This window comes from Alexandromys fortis, unplaced genomic scaffold (assembly GCF_014885135.2).
Source record: "Alexandromys fortis isolate MF-2015 unplaced genomic scaffold, M_Fortis_MF-2015_v1.1 scaffold_9, whole genome shotgun sequence".
NCBI classification, from domain to species: domain Eukaryota; kingdom Metazoa; phylum Chordata; class Mammalia; order Rodentia; family Cricetidae; genus Alexandromys; species Alexandromys fortis.
Genome location: NW_026067892.1, coordinates 18,712,092 through 18,731,456, shown reverse-complemented (window position 1 = coordinate 18,731,456; position 19,365 = coordinate 18,712,092). Strand labels below are relative to the sequence as shown.

The window sequence follows — 19,365 nt, the reverse complement described above, 5'->3', positions numbered from 1 at the left end:
AAGGAGCGAGGGAGCGAGGGAGGGAGGGAGGGAGGGAGGGAGCGAGGGAGCGAGGGAGGGAGGGAGGGAGGAGTAGGGAGAAGGAGGAGAGAGAGAAAGACTAAGGCCTGAACTTAGGCCAGGCTTGGCAGCAGGCACCTTCATTGGCTGATCCATCTCCCCTGCTCTCAAATGGGCTTTTTAATGACTGCATCACACTGCCTAACCCATCATAGGTGGCGTCTTCCTGTCTTTCATTCCATCGCTCTCTTCTGCACTTTTCTTTTGCTCCTTGTGGCATTGCTATAAGGTAATGTCACTATAATCCACTCAGGGCAGACAGGGCCACAGGGCTGTGTCTGCAGCCCACAGTCATGCCAGAAGCTGCAGCATAGTGGTTCGTGGGGTTGTGACGCTTTTGGAGTCACATATCAGATATTACATTACCATTTATAACAGCGGCAAAATTATAGTCACGGAGGAGCAAAGAATAATTCTATGGTTGGGGCTCACTACGCCGTGAGGAACTGCATTGAAGGGTTGCGGTGTTAGGAAGGCTGAGAACCACTCCTGTAGTGGGATGCAGGACCTCACAGCCCTCGCAGCAGGGTGGGTGCCCTATTGCCCCATTTTGCAGAGGAGTCTTTTTCAGTACAGAGAATTTAAACAATTAGTTCAAAGTCACAGAGCTGGGAAGCGGCAGAGCTAGCACCTGGGACACTCCGTGTTCTGAAGCTTGCCCTCCTGACCCCTGTATGTTATTGTTTCAGCTGTAAAAGCAAACTAAGAATCAGGCCTTAGACAGTGAGGGTAGGTTTAGACAGCTAAGGGGGAACCTGCAGGGATGCCTCTTCAGGCCCCTGAGAGGACGTGATGGCATCATCTCTGGGCCATCTTCCAGTCACTCCGTCTTTGTCCTAACACTGGCTCCCCCGCCGAGGTGGGAATGCTAACCCTATCCAAGTTTGACCCATCCCGGAACGATGACAGCCACCCTAAGAGCACAGAAAGTCTCTTGTTGATCTGTCGGCGGAGAAGGGGCAGTGAAGGGACAGCGCCACAGGCCACCCTCAGAAGTCCGAGGAATTCCCAAGGCTTTCTGAGAGTTTATTAGGCAGACCAGGATTCCTAGCTTCATTGCTGTATAGCAAAGATGAATAGGGGATTTGCTTTTTAAATGTACTACTAGTGTGTGTGTGTGTGTGTGTGTGTGTGTGTGTGTGCATGTGTGTACGTGTCCCATGGTCAGCGTGCGGCAAAGAACACTTCTGTAATCGGTCCTCTCCTTCTACCCTTCTGTAGGATCTGGGGATCAAACTCAGGTCTCCCAAGCCAAAACACTAGCCCACACCCTGAAATATTGTTGAAGAGATTTTAATTTAGACTTTGAACATAGAGGAAAAGCGACAGGGAGGCTTTAGGTAGAAAGGAGGCCATGTGGAGGCCACGAGTGTCACCTTCCCTCAAAGAATCACACTGCTAGTGTCAAGAACACCTTGATGTTGCCTTGACTAGCTGTGCGAGCTTGGGCAAATTGCTTGCTCTGAGTTTCGGTGTCTGCATCCACCCTGTTGGATCCGGAGGAGCAAATGGGGGACGACAAGCCAAGAGCCTTAGCGGTGACTGGTTTAACGTTAAGTATGCAATAAATGGCGCCACAGCAGCTACAATGCTTCTAGGAGGCCCGAGAAAGTGGCATCAATTCCAGAAGCATGTGGTACACATAGAGAGTTTTTCTCACATACGGGCCACCATACGTGATGTTTTACGGACAGTGTCATAGGTCGCCCCCTGTGAGTCTTGTATTAGCTGGATGCCAGTGGTAGCTAACGTTTACATTCAGGGACACTGCAGCACACAGAAAGATGTTTCCTGCTGGAGCCACAAGCTAGGGAGGGGCCGGGTGATCTAGCTGCTGACCACCCTGTGAATGGCCTTTCTGAGGAGATGCTGAAGCTCTGGAAATGCAGACACAGCAGGCAGGACTCGGGAGATTAGCGGGCAGGATGGACAGGCTGGGTGAGCCCTGCCTGGTTAAAACAGACACAATTGATCAGTGTCCCCAGCCCCGGACGGCAGGACACGCTGTGTCTGTTCTTGCTTCCTTGGGCCCCTGACACTTCCAGGCTGGGGTCAGCAGTGAAAACTCCTGAGTGATGGACTCTTGCGTAGGTCTCACGGGTGGGAGAGATTACCCGGCTGGGTTCTGCAGACTCAGTCCTAGGGCAGGCATTGTTCTCAGGCTGAGCAGTTTCCGGGCACAGCCCCACCCACTCCCTCCCCAGCCCAGGGCAGAGGGGCTGGTGGCCACACACAGATGGGGATAGCAGTTTAGATAGGGGGGATGGGCTGTGTGACGAAAATGAAAATTAATCACGGCTGGGGTTTTGCAGGGGTGGACTCGGTCAGCTCAACTCAGCTTTATTTTGATAAGAATCTGGAGTCCCAGGGTCTCTGAACTTGAACCTGTCTCTCTTGACTGAATCTCCCAGGAGCTGCGGGATCCTCCCATATGACCTACAGAGGTCTTCCCAAGGAGGGTGACTTCCTGCCCCATCCCCCACCTCACCTCGGGTCCTTCCCAGGAAGTCAGCAGTTATGCAAGCCAGGGTCCCCTTTCCATGACCCACAGGGACAGCCGGTTCTCTGGCAAAGGCAGCGTGTACATCTCAGGCCACACCTCCTCCTCCAGGCCGTGGATTCCAGCTCACCACAGTGCCGTGATAGCGGAAAGTTTCTCTCGTTTTTTTCTTGTATCTCTATGTAGCTGTCAATCCATCTTTTTTTCCTACCTAGAACTCGCTACTAGGCTGTGAGGACTGTGGTGGACACAGGCTTTGCTCATCGCTCCAAGAAGAGCTGAGGATTTAAGGCTGTACATTGTGGGGCTTCAGGGAGCCAAAAGTAGGAGATGGGAATGCAACGAACTATGCATCGTGCAACCGGGAGTGGAGAGGTCTGGGACAAAGCGCCAGGGGCTTGTCTGTCTGCTCGAGATAGACTGAGCACCCTCAGTTGCAGTTGTTTGCCCCGACCTTGAAAACACCCAAGAAAGTGAAAAGCTAGATCTTTTGTACAAAACTCCTATTTCTAGATGTTGGTGCTGACTCAGCAACATTTGAGAGCTTTCTGCAAACCCAACAGAGCCGTGAGACCCAGCTGGTCTGTGGGTTCTAATTCTTAACACACGTTCGCTGTGGCCCTCTCAGATCCATGAGTTCCAATCTTGTGGTGCAGAATTGCTGTCCTGGAGTGAGTGTTCGGCTAGAAGGTGCTGAATAAGTGAATGAGCAATGGAAGGAAGTGTGGGGTGCGGGGCCCCGGTTTCTACCTCAACTACGTATCTGTGAAGAACAATGTGATGAGTGTCTTTGAGTTACCTGCACCCAGAAACAATGGTTGGTGCTTTCCTTGGGCACCGTAACACCAGTCCAAGCAAGTGGTCGGAAGGCTGGACTGCTCTGGCTTGAAGTACAGCAGGGCTGTGCAGAGCGATTGGTTCTCAGCGAGGATTTTAGCGGCCTGCTGGCTGTGAGCACTTTTGCTGTTTTCCCAGTACTGGGGATTGGGGATTGAACTCAGGGGTTTGCATGCATGCTAGGCAAGTGGTCTACCACTGAGCTACACCCCTAGTCCCCATCCCCCTCCCCAACACACACACACACACATATATACACACACACAGTTTTCTTTTTAATTTTTGGTTTTTCAAGACAGGGTTTCTTTCTATAGCCCTGGCTGTCCTAGAACTCGCTCTGTAGACCAAGCTGGCCTTGAACTCAGACAGCAGCCTACCTCTGCCGCCCAAGTTCTGGGATTAAAGTTGTGTGCTACCTCCACTCAATTCTTTCTTTTTATGTTGGGACAGGGGCTCACTAAGTTGCCGAGGCTGGCTTTGAACTCAGACTGGCCTTGAACTTGTGGATTTTCTCAATGTTTTGCTTCATTTCTTTTCTGTCTCCTCTTTCCTCTTCCCCAACCCCTCATAGCCCAGACAGGCTTTGAACACTCTAAGTAGCTGAGGACGACCTTGAACTTCTGATGCTCCTGACTCTACCTCCCAAATGACTAATGGCAGGCGTGTGCCAATATGCCAGTTATTTGTAGAGCTGGAGTTCAAACCCAGGGCCTTGTTCATGCCAGGCAAGCATGCTACCAACTGAGTTACAATCCCTGAGAGAGAAAAAGACCATTCTTGACTTCTCTCAGTTAACTACATCTCAAGCAGCTGTGTAACATGCCCACGAGGCCATGGTCGAGGTGTGTACAACTGTGGCCGGGGAGCTCTAAAGAAAACAATCTCTGCACTGAAGCCTGGCCCCCTGCAATGGCCCCAGCAAACCTTCTGTGGCCAGGATGTCAGCTATTTGTGTGCAGCAGGAGGCACTTTCTATCACCCATTTCTGGTCTTCAGAATGCAAACTTATCCAGTGTTTTAACTTACAAATGAAACCCCCAGACTCCATAGGAGAAGTAGCTCATCCAAGGTCAAATAGAAATGAATGATGGGCGTTGGGACCAATTGGAGTCCTGGCCTTCAGCTGCTCTTCCCTGCCAAGTTCTTTAATCCCAGAACTTGGGCGGCAGAGGTAGGCTGCTGTCTGAGTTCAAGGCCAGCCTGGTCTACAGAGCGAGTTCTAGGACAGCCAGGGCTATAGAAAGAAACCCAGAGCCTTCTGATTGGAGTTACTAAAAGCTGTGCCTTGAGGATCAGAGGATGGGCTTTTCACCTGCTGGCCCACTTGACTGCTGGGTATTTAAGCCTCCATGGTGCTATGAAATAAAGGGCTTTGTACCAGTGATTAGACGTCCGTGTGTCTCTCTGTCTGTCTCTGTGTGTATTTGTGTATTTCAACCTTCAGCCCCTTGCCCGAAGCTCGTGAACTGTATTGTAGCGCATAGAGCACAGACGGGGGGGGGGGGGGGGGGGGGGGGGGGGGGGGGGGGGGGGGGGGGTGGGGGGGGGGGGGGGGGGGGGGGGGGGGGGGGGGGGGGGGGGGGGGGGGGGGGGGGGCAGTGCGCTGCAGATGGGACTGAGATTTACGTCTGGACCCAGGTGATGGCAAAGATCATCCTCATTCCATGCCTGCACACTGCTTAGAAAAAAACAGGAGCCTTTCCTTCCTCACACCCAGGACAGTGTGCAGTAGCCATTGAGAGAAGCCCTGCTTCTGATTCACGCCAGTCTGTTCTGGGATGGCAAATCCTGAGCACAATCCACTAGTCCCTATCCTGGGTTCCCTGAAGATATAACCAATCGATTTTTGATGCTGTTACTGAGACTTAGCTGTAGCTAATCAATCAGGGATGCTACACTTGATCTGCGTCTTAGGAAGTGTGTTCACATCTGAAGGAACAGCTTTGCCCAGGGTCTGGGGGCTGGTACAGGTGATTATCTTTGAATTGAGAGGGGGTTACACCTATGGGAGAAGAGCCAGGGAAATGAATGCATGAAGTGGCACCCGAAGCAAGGTAGGCAGGGGCCTGGATGTTGGTGGCATAGCTAGCTGTGTGACCTCCCCATAGCACGTTGGGGTGCAGAGCTCTGGAGTGACTGAGGAGCCAAGTCTATCTGGGCTGAGAAGAGCAGAAATTGTTTGGGTCTTCCAATAGATTTTCCTTCTCTCCCTCCCTCTCTCCTTTTCTCCTCTTCCCTTCCAATTGTTTGTTTCCTGACATTTATTCATTGCTAAAGGAGCTCTTTAAAAACATGAAAGGCATCACTCCTGTCCCATGCCCTGCTGCCGCTAAACTGTCTCCATTTTCTCCTCTCCCTCGGATGCTCAGGGATATTGTGGAATCAGTAGGTGCTTCTTTTTCCCCAAGGCAAACACATCCTCCCCCCGCCCCCCAACACACACACACACACACACACACATACACACACACACACGCAGCTCTCATGGTTAGGAGCCCTGGATGCCAGAGACCTGGATTATACCCAGGACATGAGGACCATGGTGTCACAGCATCCTTGAGAACAAAGCTGTTCTGGTGGCTTCCCCTCCTGTCAAAATGACTTAAGCAAAGACGCTGTTTGGAGGGGACCTGTACCGGAGGATGGTGGGGTGTGGTATCAGGTGTCAGTTCCCACCAATGGGCTTTGCATCTGGACAGCCTGAGCCAGCTGCTCTAGAGGGCAGAGGCGTGGGAGTTGTGCGTGGAGGAAGAGGCTGGGTGGTCTCTGCCCGAGGCGCTCGGAAAGCACAATAAACACAGACCTACTGCAGACCCAGGCCTGACACGGCACCAGGATGGTAATGGTGATGGCTAGCCACAGCTCCCTTGGGCTGAGCCTCACTCACCAGCTAGGAGCTAGGCCTGTAAGGTTTAGGCAGCCAGGCGAATTTCTCTCCCTACCCTGATGTTTCTAGGATGGGGTGGGTGATGAGGCTGCACTCTAAACTGGAGATGTCTGAGTTTGTTAAGGTTTAGCAGTTTCCTCGGAGATTGACACATTCTACCCTACAGAAAAGCCCCATAAGCAGGAAGTTAAACAATTCAAAATAGCTTCAGGAAGTCCCTAAAACTGACCAGATTCACTAGGCCCCTACCTGCCAGAGCGACCAGTAAAAGCTGAGAGTCCATCTCAGGCTAAACCAAGCCATGGTACAAAGAAGACTCTCAGACAAGCCAAGTTGCAAGAAGGCTCTGAGACCAGACCAACTGCCTGGAAGAAGTAGGAACCAGCAGAGCTGCCTACAAGAGGTTTAGAGCAGAATCACTTGGAAAGGACAGCAGGGTCTCCAGGTTTCCCAGCTTCTGTGAACTATCACCCATGTTGGGGTGGGCCTTTGGTGATGCACCTATTGTTGAATCATTTCTGCTCCTGTAAGTACCCCTCACCCATATTCCTGCAAGTAGTACCCCCCCCCAAAAAAAAACCTCATTGCTTTACCAAGTTGGCCATTGATGGTGTCCATACTTTGGTCTGTAACGGGTTCTCTATCTGAGGTGAGAAGACGTGTATGTTGCCATCTTCTCAGGGAAAAGTTTTTGTCACACAAGACCAACTAAAGCCACTTAGCCTCTCTAATTGCCTAAGCCTACCATTTTCCTCCCTATCTTCAAAAGGGCTTTAGACAGCAGGTAGCTAGGCTCCCAGCATCAGGAGAGTAAGGGCCTAGTCCTCCAACAGTGGGTGACAGTTTAGGACTCAGCAAACGTGAGTCCCGTTAGTTAAGTCCTGCCCTGGCTAGACAGGCAGAGTTCTTCAAAGGCAGCTTCCTTCAAATAGGGGGTCGCTGCTAGAGAGACGCCAAGGCCAAAGACCCCATTTTGGACCTGTTCCATGGAGGAAAGAATGTGTTCATGGGGTGGCGCTCCCATGCTGGGCAGTTTGCACCCACATTCCAAGGTCTCTCATGAGGTCCTTAGGAGGTGTAGCCATATTCCCACCTGTCCCACTGGAGACAGACTGAGCAAGACTGAGAGCCATACTTCCTGAGACTCTCATTTGTCACAGCTGGGATTCAAACCGGGGTCCTGCCAACTGGGACGCTGCTATCTGGGGTAGGCACTACTTACAATGTATAGTCAGAGCTTCCACAGAGCTTCAGCCTCACAGGGTCATGGATTAGCGCAGATTTCACTTAAGGAGGGTTGGCATCTTTTTGTTCTTGAGCCAGGGTATCGTATAGCTGGTCTCAGGCTTGCTATGTGTCTAAGGATGACCTTGAGCTTCTCATTGTCCAGGCTCCAACTCCTGGCATGTGTTAACATGCCCATTTTATGTAGTGCTAGGGATCACATCCAGGGTGTTATATGTGGGCAAATATTCTTGGGAAGGCAGACGGACAGCCTTCTGCCTTACTCCACTGAGCCCATTCCATGGTTGTGGCCCAGTAACTGGTGACCAGTTGATGCTAATGTGTGTTCTAGTTACCACCTCTCCAGCTAAAGGGAAGAGTGGTTAGTAAATCATCAAGCAGAACCAATCCACCCACTCTCCTGACCTCTGACCTCACCCAGAAGCTGGTTGTGGGACCACGGCTGTCCCAGGAGGCACTAGGGTAGAACGCATGTTTAAGTGAAGCTAAAATCAGCCAGGCAGTTCACCCAGAGCAAGGAGCCTGGAAGTCTGTCTGGAGCACTGACCCTCCAGCAGATGGGGGTCCCTTGGGGACTGTTGCCGCCAGTCTCCCTGGTGACAGGTTGAGGCATCCTGGGAAGACTGAGGGTGACATCACCCTTATCACAATAGGAGACTACAGTTGGCTTCTGAAGAAAGCGGGTTCCTTGACTACTAGGGTCAGAAAGTTGAGCAAAATTGGGGGCAAGGGCTGGGCCAAGATCAAAAGATGTAGAGAAAAAGAGAAATAATATCCTTTTCATGTAATAAAAATAAATAATAATAGAACCTTGCTGTTGAGAGAGAAGAAAACCATGGCCCTCCCCAAAGACGGGGCAGGAGAGTACTGAACTGGGTCCTGACCACAGGCCTTGATGATGGGGGGCGGGGCGGGAGCATGTGAGGTGACAGATGTGGTACTTAGTCCACAGACCTCACATGATGAGGGATAGGGGGATGTGGAGTGACAGACGTGGTACTCAGTCCACAGACCTCATGTGATGGGGGATGGGGAGATGTGGAGTGATAGAGTTGGCACTACAGCCAGAGGCTTCCTAAAGATCAGACAGGTGACTGGGGCATCTTGGGAGAGGTGGGAAGGAATCCAGAAGCAGACGCTTTGTCCATCCCTAAAGGGACAAGAGAGGAGCTAGGCCTAGGGATGGTTTTTCATTGGCTTGGTGTCAGGAAACTGCCCTTGATGGTATTCTCTCTACTTCCTCCCTGTGGGCCAATCCAACCCCAGTCCCCTTAAAGACCTTGATGTTGAGATGCTCTTGAACTCTCTTTAGATTTCTTGCCTGACTTTGTAAAGCTATTGAGAATGCAAGCCATTAAAAAAAAAAACAACTAAGATTTCTTTCTAGGTATTTATATGTACGTATGGGTGCATGAATTAGGAGGTCAGAGGCAAACTTTTGGGAGTCAGTTCTCTCTTTCTTCATGAGTGTGGGTCCCACAAATAAAAATCAGATCATCACATTGACCCAAACACTTTTACCCACTGAGATATCCCATCGGGCCCTCAAAGCCCTTAAAATTAGCCTTAATGTTTCCCTTTGGGCCTGGTAAATTGATTGAGAAATTTCCATTCCCCCTTAGGTAGCAGGAAACATGGAGATGGGATGAAGCTGAGGCTGGGGTTGAGGTACCTTGGCTATCTGGGTAGAGTGGCCACTCTGGAAGCCCCATGGGGACACAGACACAGGAGTGAGAGCTAGCTGGAGGTGCCAGCCTGGGGCTGTACAAATGTCCAGAGGACCCAGTACTCTGGGACTAGGAGGAGTGATGCCGTGGCCCTCACTTGTTCCTAAGGTGCCACCCTTGGTGAGGGTTGTTCCTCTACAGATGGTTTGCTTTAATTTCCTAAAGGGTTGGGTGTGGGGCCATCCTCTTCTGGTCCACTGAAGCGGTCTAGTCCATTTGCTTGAACTGTGTGGGGAGGACCCTGGCTAGGTGACAGCTGAGGGGATGGAGTGTCAGTCACCAGGCCTATTGTCTGGTCCCTCTCTTCTCCCTCTGAGCTCTGAGCACCGGCTTTGCTTCCTATTGGGCTCCACCCCAGCCTGTGTGGGTCCAGGCTGGCTGAAGCAATGGCTATGATTTGCTTCAAGTCTTCAGCTTTCTTTATTCATCGGCAACCTCAGCCGCATTACCGTGTGACACCCCCTCTTCTAGGAAACCTTGGGCTCCACCCCTTTTCTTCCCCATAACCTTCCAGTGACAGCTGGTTTGCCAACTTGAGCAAATGACCAAGAAACCCTCCAGTCAGACAACCCCACCACAGGTGCTCAGGCACTGTTGAAAGGCGAACAAGAATGGAGCTGGGAGGAAAAGAGCTGCTTCCTGCCCATCTTCCAAGCACACAGGGTCCCAAGCTCCCCTGGGCTAGGGTCCAGCACTCTCAGAGACAGTGACCCGAGTCTCTCTCTACTTCCTCCCTGTGGGCCAGTCCCATCCCCCTTGAAGACCTTGTTGTTGAGATGCTCTTGAACTCTCTTTAGATTTCTTGCTGGACTTTGTGAAGCCTGCCATGTTTTTATCAGTCACAGATGGAAAGGGGAAAGGGAGAGGGACCAAAGCCACCTTCCCTGCTGCCTGGGCGGGGCCCTGTCCCTGTCTCCTAGGGCTCCTGATGCTTGAGCCAGCAAGCGCCTGTCTCCCAAGCTGAGATCCTGCAGAGCCCAGACCTGTTATTTATTGGGAGGCTTAGGGCCAGGACAAGGGCTGGAGGCTACAGAGGATTCTCGCCTGCCTGTGAGGAGGGAAGAGAGAAAGAGCAGAATGAGGGAGGAGAGGGGTGAGGAGGGGGAGAGGGGGGAGAGAGAGAGAGAGAGAGAGAGAGAGAGAGAGAGAGAGAGAGAGAGAGAAGCAGAAGAGCGAAGGAAGGAAATACACAGCTGTGTTGGGGGAACTGCCATGTATATGTCCCCGAAACAAGGTGCTTTTGGGGAGACATCATTTAATAGACCACGGTTAATGGCAGAACTGTGAGCAGTGCGGGGCTGTGTTTTGGAGACAGGATGGATGACGCTCAGCAGCAAGAGAGCCCAGGCCTGATTCTTAGGGCTGAACTTATATACACAGACGAGTGCTGATCCTTCCCCTACTCCCTCCAACCCCCCCACCCCCGGGCTTCTGGTCTTGGTTTTCTCCTTCAAGAATTCCTTTCTCTTAGGGTCTTGCCTAAGACTAAGCATGTGCCTGCAAAGTAGAGGGTGGCTGCAAAGAAGAGGAGAGGAAGAGGATAAGGATGACAGAGAGGACAGGCGGAAGGAGGAGAAGAAGGGAGAAGAAGGAAAAGGGAGGACGGAGAGGAGAAGAAAGGAGAGGGAAGAAGAAAGAAGGGAGGAGGAAGGGGGAGAAGGGAGGAGGGAGGAAAAGAATAGAGGAAGGGGGAGAAGGGAGGAGGAAGGAGAAGGGAAGAGGAAGGAGAAAAAGGGAGGAGGGGGAGAAGAAGGGAGGAGGGAGGAGAAGCAGGGAGGAGGGAGGAGAAGAAGGGAAGAGGAAGGAGAAGAAGGGAGGAGGGGGATAAGAAGAGAGGAGGGAGGAGAGGAAGGGAGGAGGGAGGGGAGGAGGGAGAAGGGCACAGATCCCAGAGGCAATGCTATGGAGAGGATGGGAAAATGGCAAAGGTTAGATGCATTGGAGCTGGAGAATTTCCCCACATGGTCCCCAGGCTCAGGCCACCTTCAGCATCCTTCAAGCACCCTGGGGTGGCCCCACCTGAGGACGACCGAGGCTGAAACAGGCCTCTCTGAACAGTCACGTTGTTTCTGCTGCCTCTGCCCCCAAAGCCTTCATTTTGGGGTTCACCAGGACACTCTGCACAGAGGAGCCTCCTGAGGAAAAGCTCTGTGTGCCTGCCCCAGGGGTGGGAGTGGGGGTACTGAGTCCTCTCCAGGGGCTCCTAATCAAAAAAAGGGCCCTGTGTCTTTAAGGAGGCGCCAGTTGGGAGTGCAGAAGGGAGGAAGGTTAAGACATTAGCGGGTGCTAACAAATTTAGGATGTGGAAGGAGTCTCTTCTTGGCTGTCCATCAAAGGAAGGATTGAATGTCCCTGAGTGTGGAGAGAGCAGGACAGAAGGAGATGGGGGAGGGGTGCAGGAGGGTGCCATCAGACCAGGCAGGCTCACTCCCTGGGCAAGCCTTCCCCAGGTGTTGTGGGTGCAACAAGTTGGTGTGTAAGTGTGGCAGACCAGCTGCTGTAGGTCCCAGCACTGGCAGCCCCATGGCCTGTGTGTCGCCACTCCTCCCCCATGCCCCATCCCCAGCTCAGATTCTGTCCAAGCAGCTGGCTGAAAAGTGATCCTGGAGGAAGAGGCCCTTCCTGTTGATTAGGAACCCCGGGACAGTGTCCCTGAGCCCCCTCAAGGCCCACCAGACCCCTCCTCATTCAGGCTCCTGTCCTGGAGCCACTCAGCTCCTTGTCACCTACGATGGGGCAGCTCTTAACCTAGGTCTCTGTGTAATCCAGGGAGACCTGCACAGCTACCTAGAGAGAGACCACAAACCGTGCCAGGAGCCTCCTACAAGGTTATTTCCGGCAAGGGCTGAAAGGAGGGAGGGCATGGGGGAGCCATATCAGGTCCAGGAACAGTTCATTCATCCTTCCCTGGGGCGGGGAGAAAGCGGCACTATCCTAGTGAGTACGAAGTCCCTGCCCTTAGATCCCCGTCTAGTGGGGGGAAGAGAGATGAAAACGGAGACACCCTCAAACAGTGCACACATACAACAGTGGCTTTTGGAATATGATAGGCCAGTTCTCTCAATGGCTGGCTAAATGCGGAGTTCCAGGCCAAGCCTTGGGGTGAGTAGGGCCAACCTGGGGACTACACACCTATAGTTCTGAGAACAGTGTGTGGGCTGTGGTTTAAGAGCAAGTGTGACGACAGGAGTCAACACCTAAGGCTGCTTCAGAGGAAGGAGGCAGGCAGGAGGCTGTGCGAGGAGGCTTGGGAGTGTGTGCTTGTCCCTCAGAGTTCCACTCGGGGAGTGAGGAGGGTTTGCTTGAATGACTTTGCAGTATGGAAAGCCTGTCCAGTGTGCCCAGTGGGGATGCTGGAGCAGCAGGGATGAGGGGGTGGAGAGGGTAGTTCGGGAGGGGGGGGGTGAGGAGGGAGAGGAAAGCAGACATGGAGATGGCAAGAAGGAGGGTGGAATGCCAAGGACAGAGAGCCTGGCAGGGGTGGAGGCAGAGGAAGAGGAAGGACAATTTTAGGATGTGTCTGGAGATGCTATGCTAGGTAACAGACAGTGCCTGACTGGGGACATACAAGGGGCAGCTGGTTCAAGAAGAACACAATGTATTTTCTTTGCCATCTAGTAATTGTAGGTGCTGTGGCCATCCTGATGGGAGGTGGACAACCGGACCCACAGATCCGGAAGGCAAGGATCCCAAATACAGATTGGGGAGACTGTAACTTTAAGTCTGTGGATGTCCAGAGTTTGATAAAGAACATCCAAGTAGGACACATCCCCAGGGATGAGTGGCAGCGGCCTTCCTACACACAGTGCATCTGAGATTTGAGACTTCATTTTTCTCCATCCTATTAATTAAAAAAAATGCTGATCACAAGTCATCGAATTGATTTCACAAGCCACTAGGTTGTGACCCCAAACTGAAAAATACCGATCTCCATGGAAACGGGAGTCCCAGGGGCAGAGGCAATGAGTTCACTAAGAAGAGGGTGTAAGAGGCAAATGGGGCTCTGGGAACCCCAACACTTAAGGCCCTGGTCAGAGATACAGAGGCTGAGACACCTGAGAAGGGGGGCATGAGAAAGTCCCACAGCATCCATCTCCAGCAAGCAGGATGCTTTAGAAGGAAAGATGGACACGTGTGGAGAGCCCTGCAGGGGACCTGGAGGTCAGTGGAGGTGTGACCTAGCGGTCAAAGACACCCAGAACTCTCAACCCAGGAAGGATTGGCATAAATAGAGGCCTCAGAGGTCCCCTGGGACGTGCAGCAAAAGAACAACTAAGTCCCCCATCAGTATGAGTTTTACCCAAGGAAACCCAGGACTCAATTGCTCACCCATGTCCCCTTGTCCCCTAGCCTATGAGGACCTGCCATACTGCTCCCTCTCCTCAAAGTTCAAGTCTCTAAGGGTTAGGGTGAGAAATATGTTCCCCTCTCATGCTCAAGTTGCCTAGCTTTAAACAGGACAAATGCCAAGGCTCAAGGAGGGCCTGTCACCTCAACAGAGTTGCTTGTCACATACTGGAGACCTACTGTGAGCTAGGCCTGCCAGGCAGGGGATTTAACCTCTGGAGATAGGAGGTGGAGACTATACTCCCTGAAAGGGAAGTTTGTTAGTCCCACAGAACAGAAATGAGTGTCACAGTGAGCTAGGACATTGCGTCAGGAGTCTGCGACACAGGGTCTGTAGGGATTGACAGCCTTGTGACTGAGTGGACCTGTGCAATGGTGAAGATTAGGGGTGTTATCCTGGGCGGGGTGTGTGTGTGTGAAGAACTAGAGAAAAGAGGTGTGTGATGGCTCAGAAGCACCCAAAGACCCGGCAGCAGCCTGTTCTGCAAACAGACACGCCTCCAACCCAGGCATGACCATCATATATGACTTCTCCATCCTCCAAGGATGTCTATCCATGTGGACCACAAGCTATGGAAGTCTAGGCTGCACACAGAGCCTGAAGTCTGACCAACATGGCATTCTCTAAGAAAGGATCCCCAGGAACTCTGGGGCTCTCCTGGAGAAAATTCTGAGTGTCTCCCACTGGATACTCATACTGCAGAGAGAGGCTGAGGGTACATGTCAGAAGCCATGGAAATATACAGTTTATGGCAACTGATAATTCAGATGTCAACCTACCAGGGGGGTGACTCTCTGATGGAGGTTAGCCCTGTCCAGGCAAGGCCTGCAGGACCATCAACTCTGGAGACTGTTGCTCACTTTTGCTAAAGCAGCTTGGTGTCTCCCAATACCTGCACTGTAGTGTGTAATCTCATGTGATGTGCATATGTAATCTCAAGACTGCATCTCTATCTTATGGGCACATATACTTTTGGGTGGTCAGGAAGATGACTTTTCATTAAATGATTTTGATATATAGAATATGCTTTATAACTAGATCTGTCCCACAAGGACTGTTAGACACTTAAAAGCCTGCTTTGTTTCTTTGGCTCAGACTAACTACACACAATTAGTCCATTTTCATCTCAGAGCAAGTTCAAACTAGGCTAAAGGCTCTTTGTAAATAGAGCATACGTTTAAAACCTTACAGCTATGCACAAGGTCAGAATCACAAATATCCAACCAAGGTTGCAACACAAAGCATCCAGGAAAAGCATGCCAATTCCTCACCTGCCAAGTCAGCTGACAACAGGCCTTAAAGTTTATCACTGGGCACTGTGCCCCTCACCCCTCTCTGGTCATAGTCTTATTCCTGTAACCTTGGAGCCTTGTGTTGCCATGGCAATGGCTCAACTCCTTATCGCTTACCCTAGGAATGTGCTTTTGACCAATGAGAGGTAACTCCTATACTTTTTTTTATTGCTTCAAAGCTCCTGTAAGGACAGTGCTTTTAGGCTAGAAGAGAAGAAGCTAGGAGGAATTAGAACTAAAACAGGAGAATTAGGATAGGGGCAAAAGAATAAAGAGACTTGCTCAGAACAGCACATGTGCAAGAGAGTTCACTCGCCCTAAGAAAAGAGTTCCTCTTGCTTGCTGTAGCATCCAGTATGAACCCTGAAAAGGACCTTGGGGCTGGACCCCAAAGGACCTAGTTAGGTTTAGACTCTAAACACATTTGGTGTGTTGGCAAGTCTTTCTGTTGAAGTTGGAGTTTAACTCGGAGGTTGCAGGTGTGTGCTTCCACACCTGTCTATTGTAACGCTTGATGGTGACATTAATTGATATTAAATAAAGCTTAAATTGGGCATGGTGGCACATACCTATAATTTCAGAACTAGGGAGGCCAAGGTAGGAGGATCTCAAGTTCAAGACCAGCTTGGGCTACATAATAAAACTGTCTCAAAAATCAATAAATAGCCACATGTGAATATAGTTCATAGCTACGGGATCTTTCGGTACAGATGAAGATTCATCTCAACAAGTGAAGAAACTAGAAAGTGACAAATCTAAGGTTGTCTGGTATTGATCTACCCCTCAAGCCCCGCCTCCCTTTCTTGCCTAAAGATTGTATGTGGAGCAGGAAGGGACCAAACATCATAACCAGCTACACTATAGTGTGGGCAGGCAGTCAAACATTGACCACATGAGCAGTGTGAAGATACCTGTCCTCTGGACCTCCCTAGACTCCTATTCTGCTGCCACACTGGGGGTTGCAAGAGACAACACCTTCCAACGCGGACATGCTAGGAGCCACTATTTCTTCACGGGTCTTTGATCCCAGACTTAGCTCCGGAGAGCGTAAACATTTCACTCACTGCACTGCTACAAGGGTTTAATTTGGCTGCGCCCTGGCACCAGTTTCCACACACATGGATCCCAGGCATACAGGGGTCTCTGCCATTAATTCTGCCATAGAGTTCCAGCAAGACTCATCTGAACCCTGTCTCACCCCATGCAGCAGGGCCCACCCCCAGCAAGTGCGGTAGGAAGCCCAGCTCTCTGCTTCCAAAGGGACAATCCCTGAATGCTGGGGTCTACCCAGGGAGTTCTGAGGCTGCTTTGGACACCTAGCTTGCCTTGATTAGAGAGAGGTCCTCAACCTCATGGAGCAGCGCAAAATAGCATTCAAATCGGTCCCCATTTTCCAGTGGCAGAGAATGTCAGGTCAGAATGCCCCACGAGCATGGGCAGAGCAGTATCCAGGCTTGGAAAGGTCCTCGCTGGGCAGGGATCCAGTGTAATAGAGCATCAGTATCCTACAGGGGCTAAGCATCAGTGCTGGGATGGCTTGGGGTCTGGTCCCTGCACTGAGTAGTAATTAGTCCCAACTTTCACACCAATGCAGCCAGGCAATGGCCCTGCTCAGCATCCCTCCCTCAGTAGCTCCCCATTGTTCTTAGGATAGAGTTCCACATATCCCAGCTGTTGCTCACCTTCTGAATGTCAACCAGTGTCTCTCTTCCTAAGTTGCCTACTCCAGTCACTCTTCTATTTCTGCTCCTCATCCACCCTACTCTCTTATTAGTCTCAGGGTCTTTGAAGGTTCTGTTCCCTCCTCTCTTTGCCTCGGCAGCTCCTATTTCCATCTCAGAGCTCTGTGCAAGAACCTCTCTCTCTCTCTCTCTCTGTTGTTGTGGTTTTCCCTTCCTAGTTTCTTGTGACACCACGCAATTCTTTATTCACCGCTGTGACTTTTACGGTCACTGTTGCCATCAATGGCAGATCCTCCCTTGCTAAGTCCTGAGAGGGGAAAAATTCTGTCCCTACTGCTGCGACCCTCTAATACATGTTGTGGTGATCTTCAACCATAAAATTGTTTTTGTTGCTACTTCCTAACTTTTTATGTAATTTCATAATGTAAACATATGTGTTTTCTAAGGGTCTTAGGTGACCCCTGTGAAAGGATCATTCGACACCCCCCCCCACAAAAGGGTCATGAACCATAGATTGAGAACTGCTGTCCTAGAGGTCCCAAGCCTAGTGTGCTTGGTGATACATGTTATTGAATGCTCATATGAAGGAATTAAAGATGCCATTGAGATGGGAAAGTTAAGCCATTTTCTGGGCCTGGTCACCTTGAACTTGGAGAGAGCCTACGCCAGGCCAAGTACAAGAGAAGACGGCACTGCCTGTCACTGTCCAGCAGGAAGCATAATACAAGCGTGCCACTTTGGCACAGCTGTGCTCAGAGATGCTCTGGACAGTTTTTAACAGTGAGTGACCTAAAGCTGGGGAAGTGCCCCTGGGCTGGGAGGCAGGGGCCACCGCCACCTAGAGTATTTCATCTGTGACCCAGCCTGAAGGGTGAACAGAGCTCACCTGTTGTACCTGGAGAAGAGAGGAGTGGGTGCAAAGGCCTCAGGGGTGGAGGCCAGCTGCCTTAGTCCTGTGATGGTTGGACTGGTAGCTAGATCAGCGAGGTAGGGTCACACAGGGCTGCCATGCCTGGGTTAAAAAATCCTGGTGCCACTGTGGGGTTTCAGCAGAGGGATGACAGAGGATGGAGCGTGGAGGGGAATGCTTCCCGTGGCAGTCTGGGCCCCTTCCAGCTCTGGCGCCTAGGGTCTGGGAGCCCAGGCTGGGCTAGGATAGGAAGGTTCCCTCCTCACTGCCAACAGAGGCCCCGGGAGACTGATTTTCCTGCTTGACGTCAACTGAAAGGTCGCAGAAATCCCAGCTTTCCTCTCAGGGGCCCTTTAGGGCCCTTCTTTCTGTCCCCTTACCCAGGTCCTGTAGATATTCCATGAGGCTCACAGACACGACCACCACTGGAGTCTCTTGAGGTCCAGAGACACCGTGAGAAGCAAAGCTTCCTCAATGTGTCCTCATCTCACCTCACTCAGATTTCAAAGGGGGCCTCATCCTAGTATCTGGGGGTTGGGTGGAGGAAGGGCAGCCTGCGCTGTCTGCCAGGGTGGGAAGGGGATCTCAGGCCAGCCGGCTCCAGCAGCCCCCTCCAGTCCTCCAGATAACAACCCTCCTGGGACTGCACACAGGCAGCCAGCGCTCTCTCCCTGGCCTGATCTTTGGCACCTAAGCCAGTATGTGCTGATGACCTGGAAGTGAACCAGAGTGTTCAGGCTCTGCCTTCTTCCTCTAGCAAAGGATTCCACAGCGAGGGGATACAGCCTGCCAGACCCTGGTCACTCCCATGCTGCTTGGCTGATCCTCTGTCTTCTTTATCCAACCACGTCCAGTTTCATTCCCGCCTGAAATCTGCTCCTGCAGGTGAGATCATTCCTCAGCCACGCTCCCTCAAGCGCCACCCCGAGTGCCCCCATCTTCATTTAAACTCTGTCCACCCAAGGGTGCACGTCTGCAGGCTCTGATCTGTCTATTTCCTTGTGTCTCATTCCCCAGCTAGCTGTCTACAAGGTCTGCCAAATGCCACCTGAAACCAACCCCAAGGTGTTCCCCATGTTTCCTCCATCTCCTTCACTTCCCACCTGGACACCCACAGGAGACTTTTCTCTCCACTCCGCTCATGCCAAAGGAACAGGAAACAGAATCAGAGCCCGTGGCTGTTCCCATCTCCCCCTGACCACTGTGAAACCTTACAGGGCCTTCCAGGTTCACTGAGGGAGAAATTTTCACACTCTACAGACCAGAGCCTCCATTGGCCACGGCTGAGCTGGCCCCACCACCTCTGTAAACTCCCCAGAATTCCTCACCCCCGCACCATTCATTTTAATAGATCACCCAGACCTTCCTTTTCTTCTTCAGACGCAAGCTAATTCCTGCCCCAGGGTCTTTGCCCAAGCTGTTTATGCTGACCAGAGGTCCAGATATATTCGGTTACCTGATACATTTGACTGATACCTTTACAGGGGCCTACGCCATGCCACGCTCTGCCCAAGCACTTCTCACAACCTGAGAATCGACTGTTAACTCTTGGGGTAGCTGGCTCAGTCATCAGTCCAAATACCCCCTTCCTGTGGCTGTCTCTGAACACGGTCCAGCATGGCTAGCACTGCCCTGCAAGTGGCCCTGCTGGAATTTTTCCCCTTGATCCAGTTGCAAACATAAATACATACAATGTTTATTAGCCAAACATAGTCCAACAAAGCTGGGGGAAGAGCCGGGCGATGGTGGCGCACGCCTTTAATCCCAGCACTCGGGAGGCAGAGGCAGGCGGATCTCTGTGAGTTCGAGACCAGCCTGGTCTACAGAGGTAGTTCCAGGACAGGCTCCAAAAGCCACAGAGAAACCCTGTCTCAATA

The 19,365-nt window shown here is 51.6% G+C and overlaps 1 protein-coding gene across 1 annotated transcript in view; it reads right to left on the bottom strand.

Moving 5' to 3' along the window:
- Col13a1 (collagen type XIII alpha 1 chain) overlaps window positions 1-19,365 on the bottom strand; it is a 137,090-nt gene that overhangs the window by 87,640 nt on the left and 30,085 nt on the right. Inside the window, exon 3 of the mRNA XM_050142889.1 lies at window positions 17,465-17,552. Coding sequence (XP_049998846.1) covers window positions 17,465-17,552 — 88 coding nt within the window. The remainder of the gene's footprint in view (window positions 1-17,464; window positions 17,553-19,365) is intronic.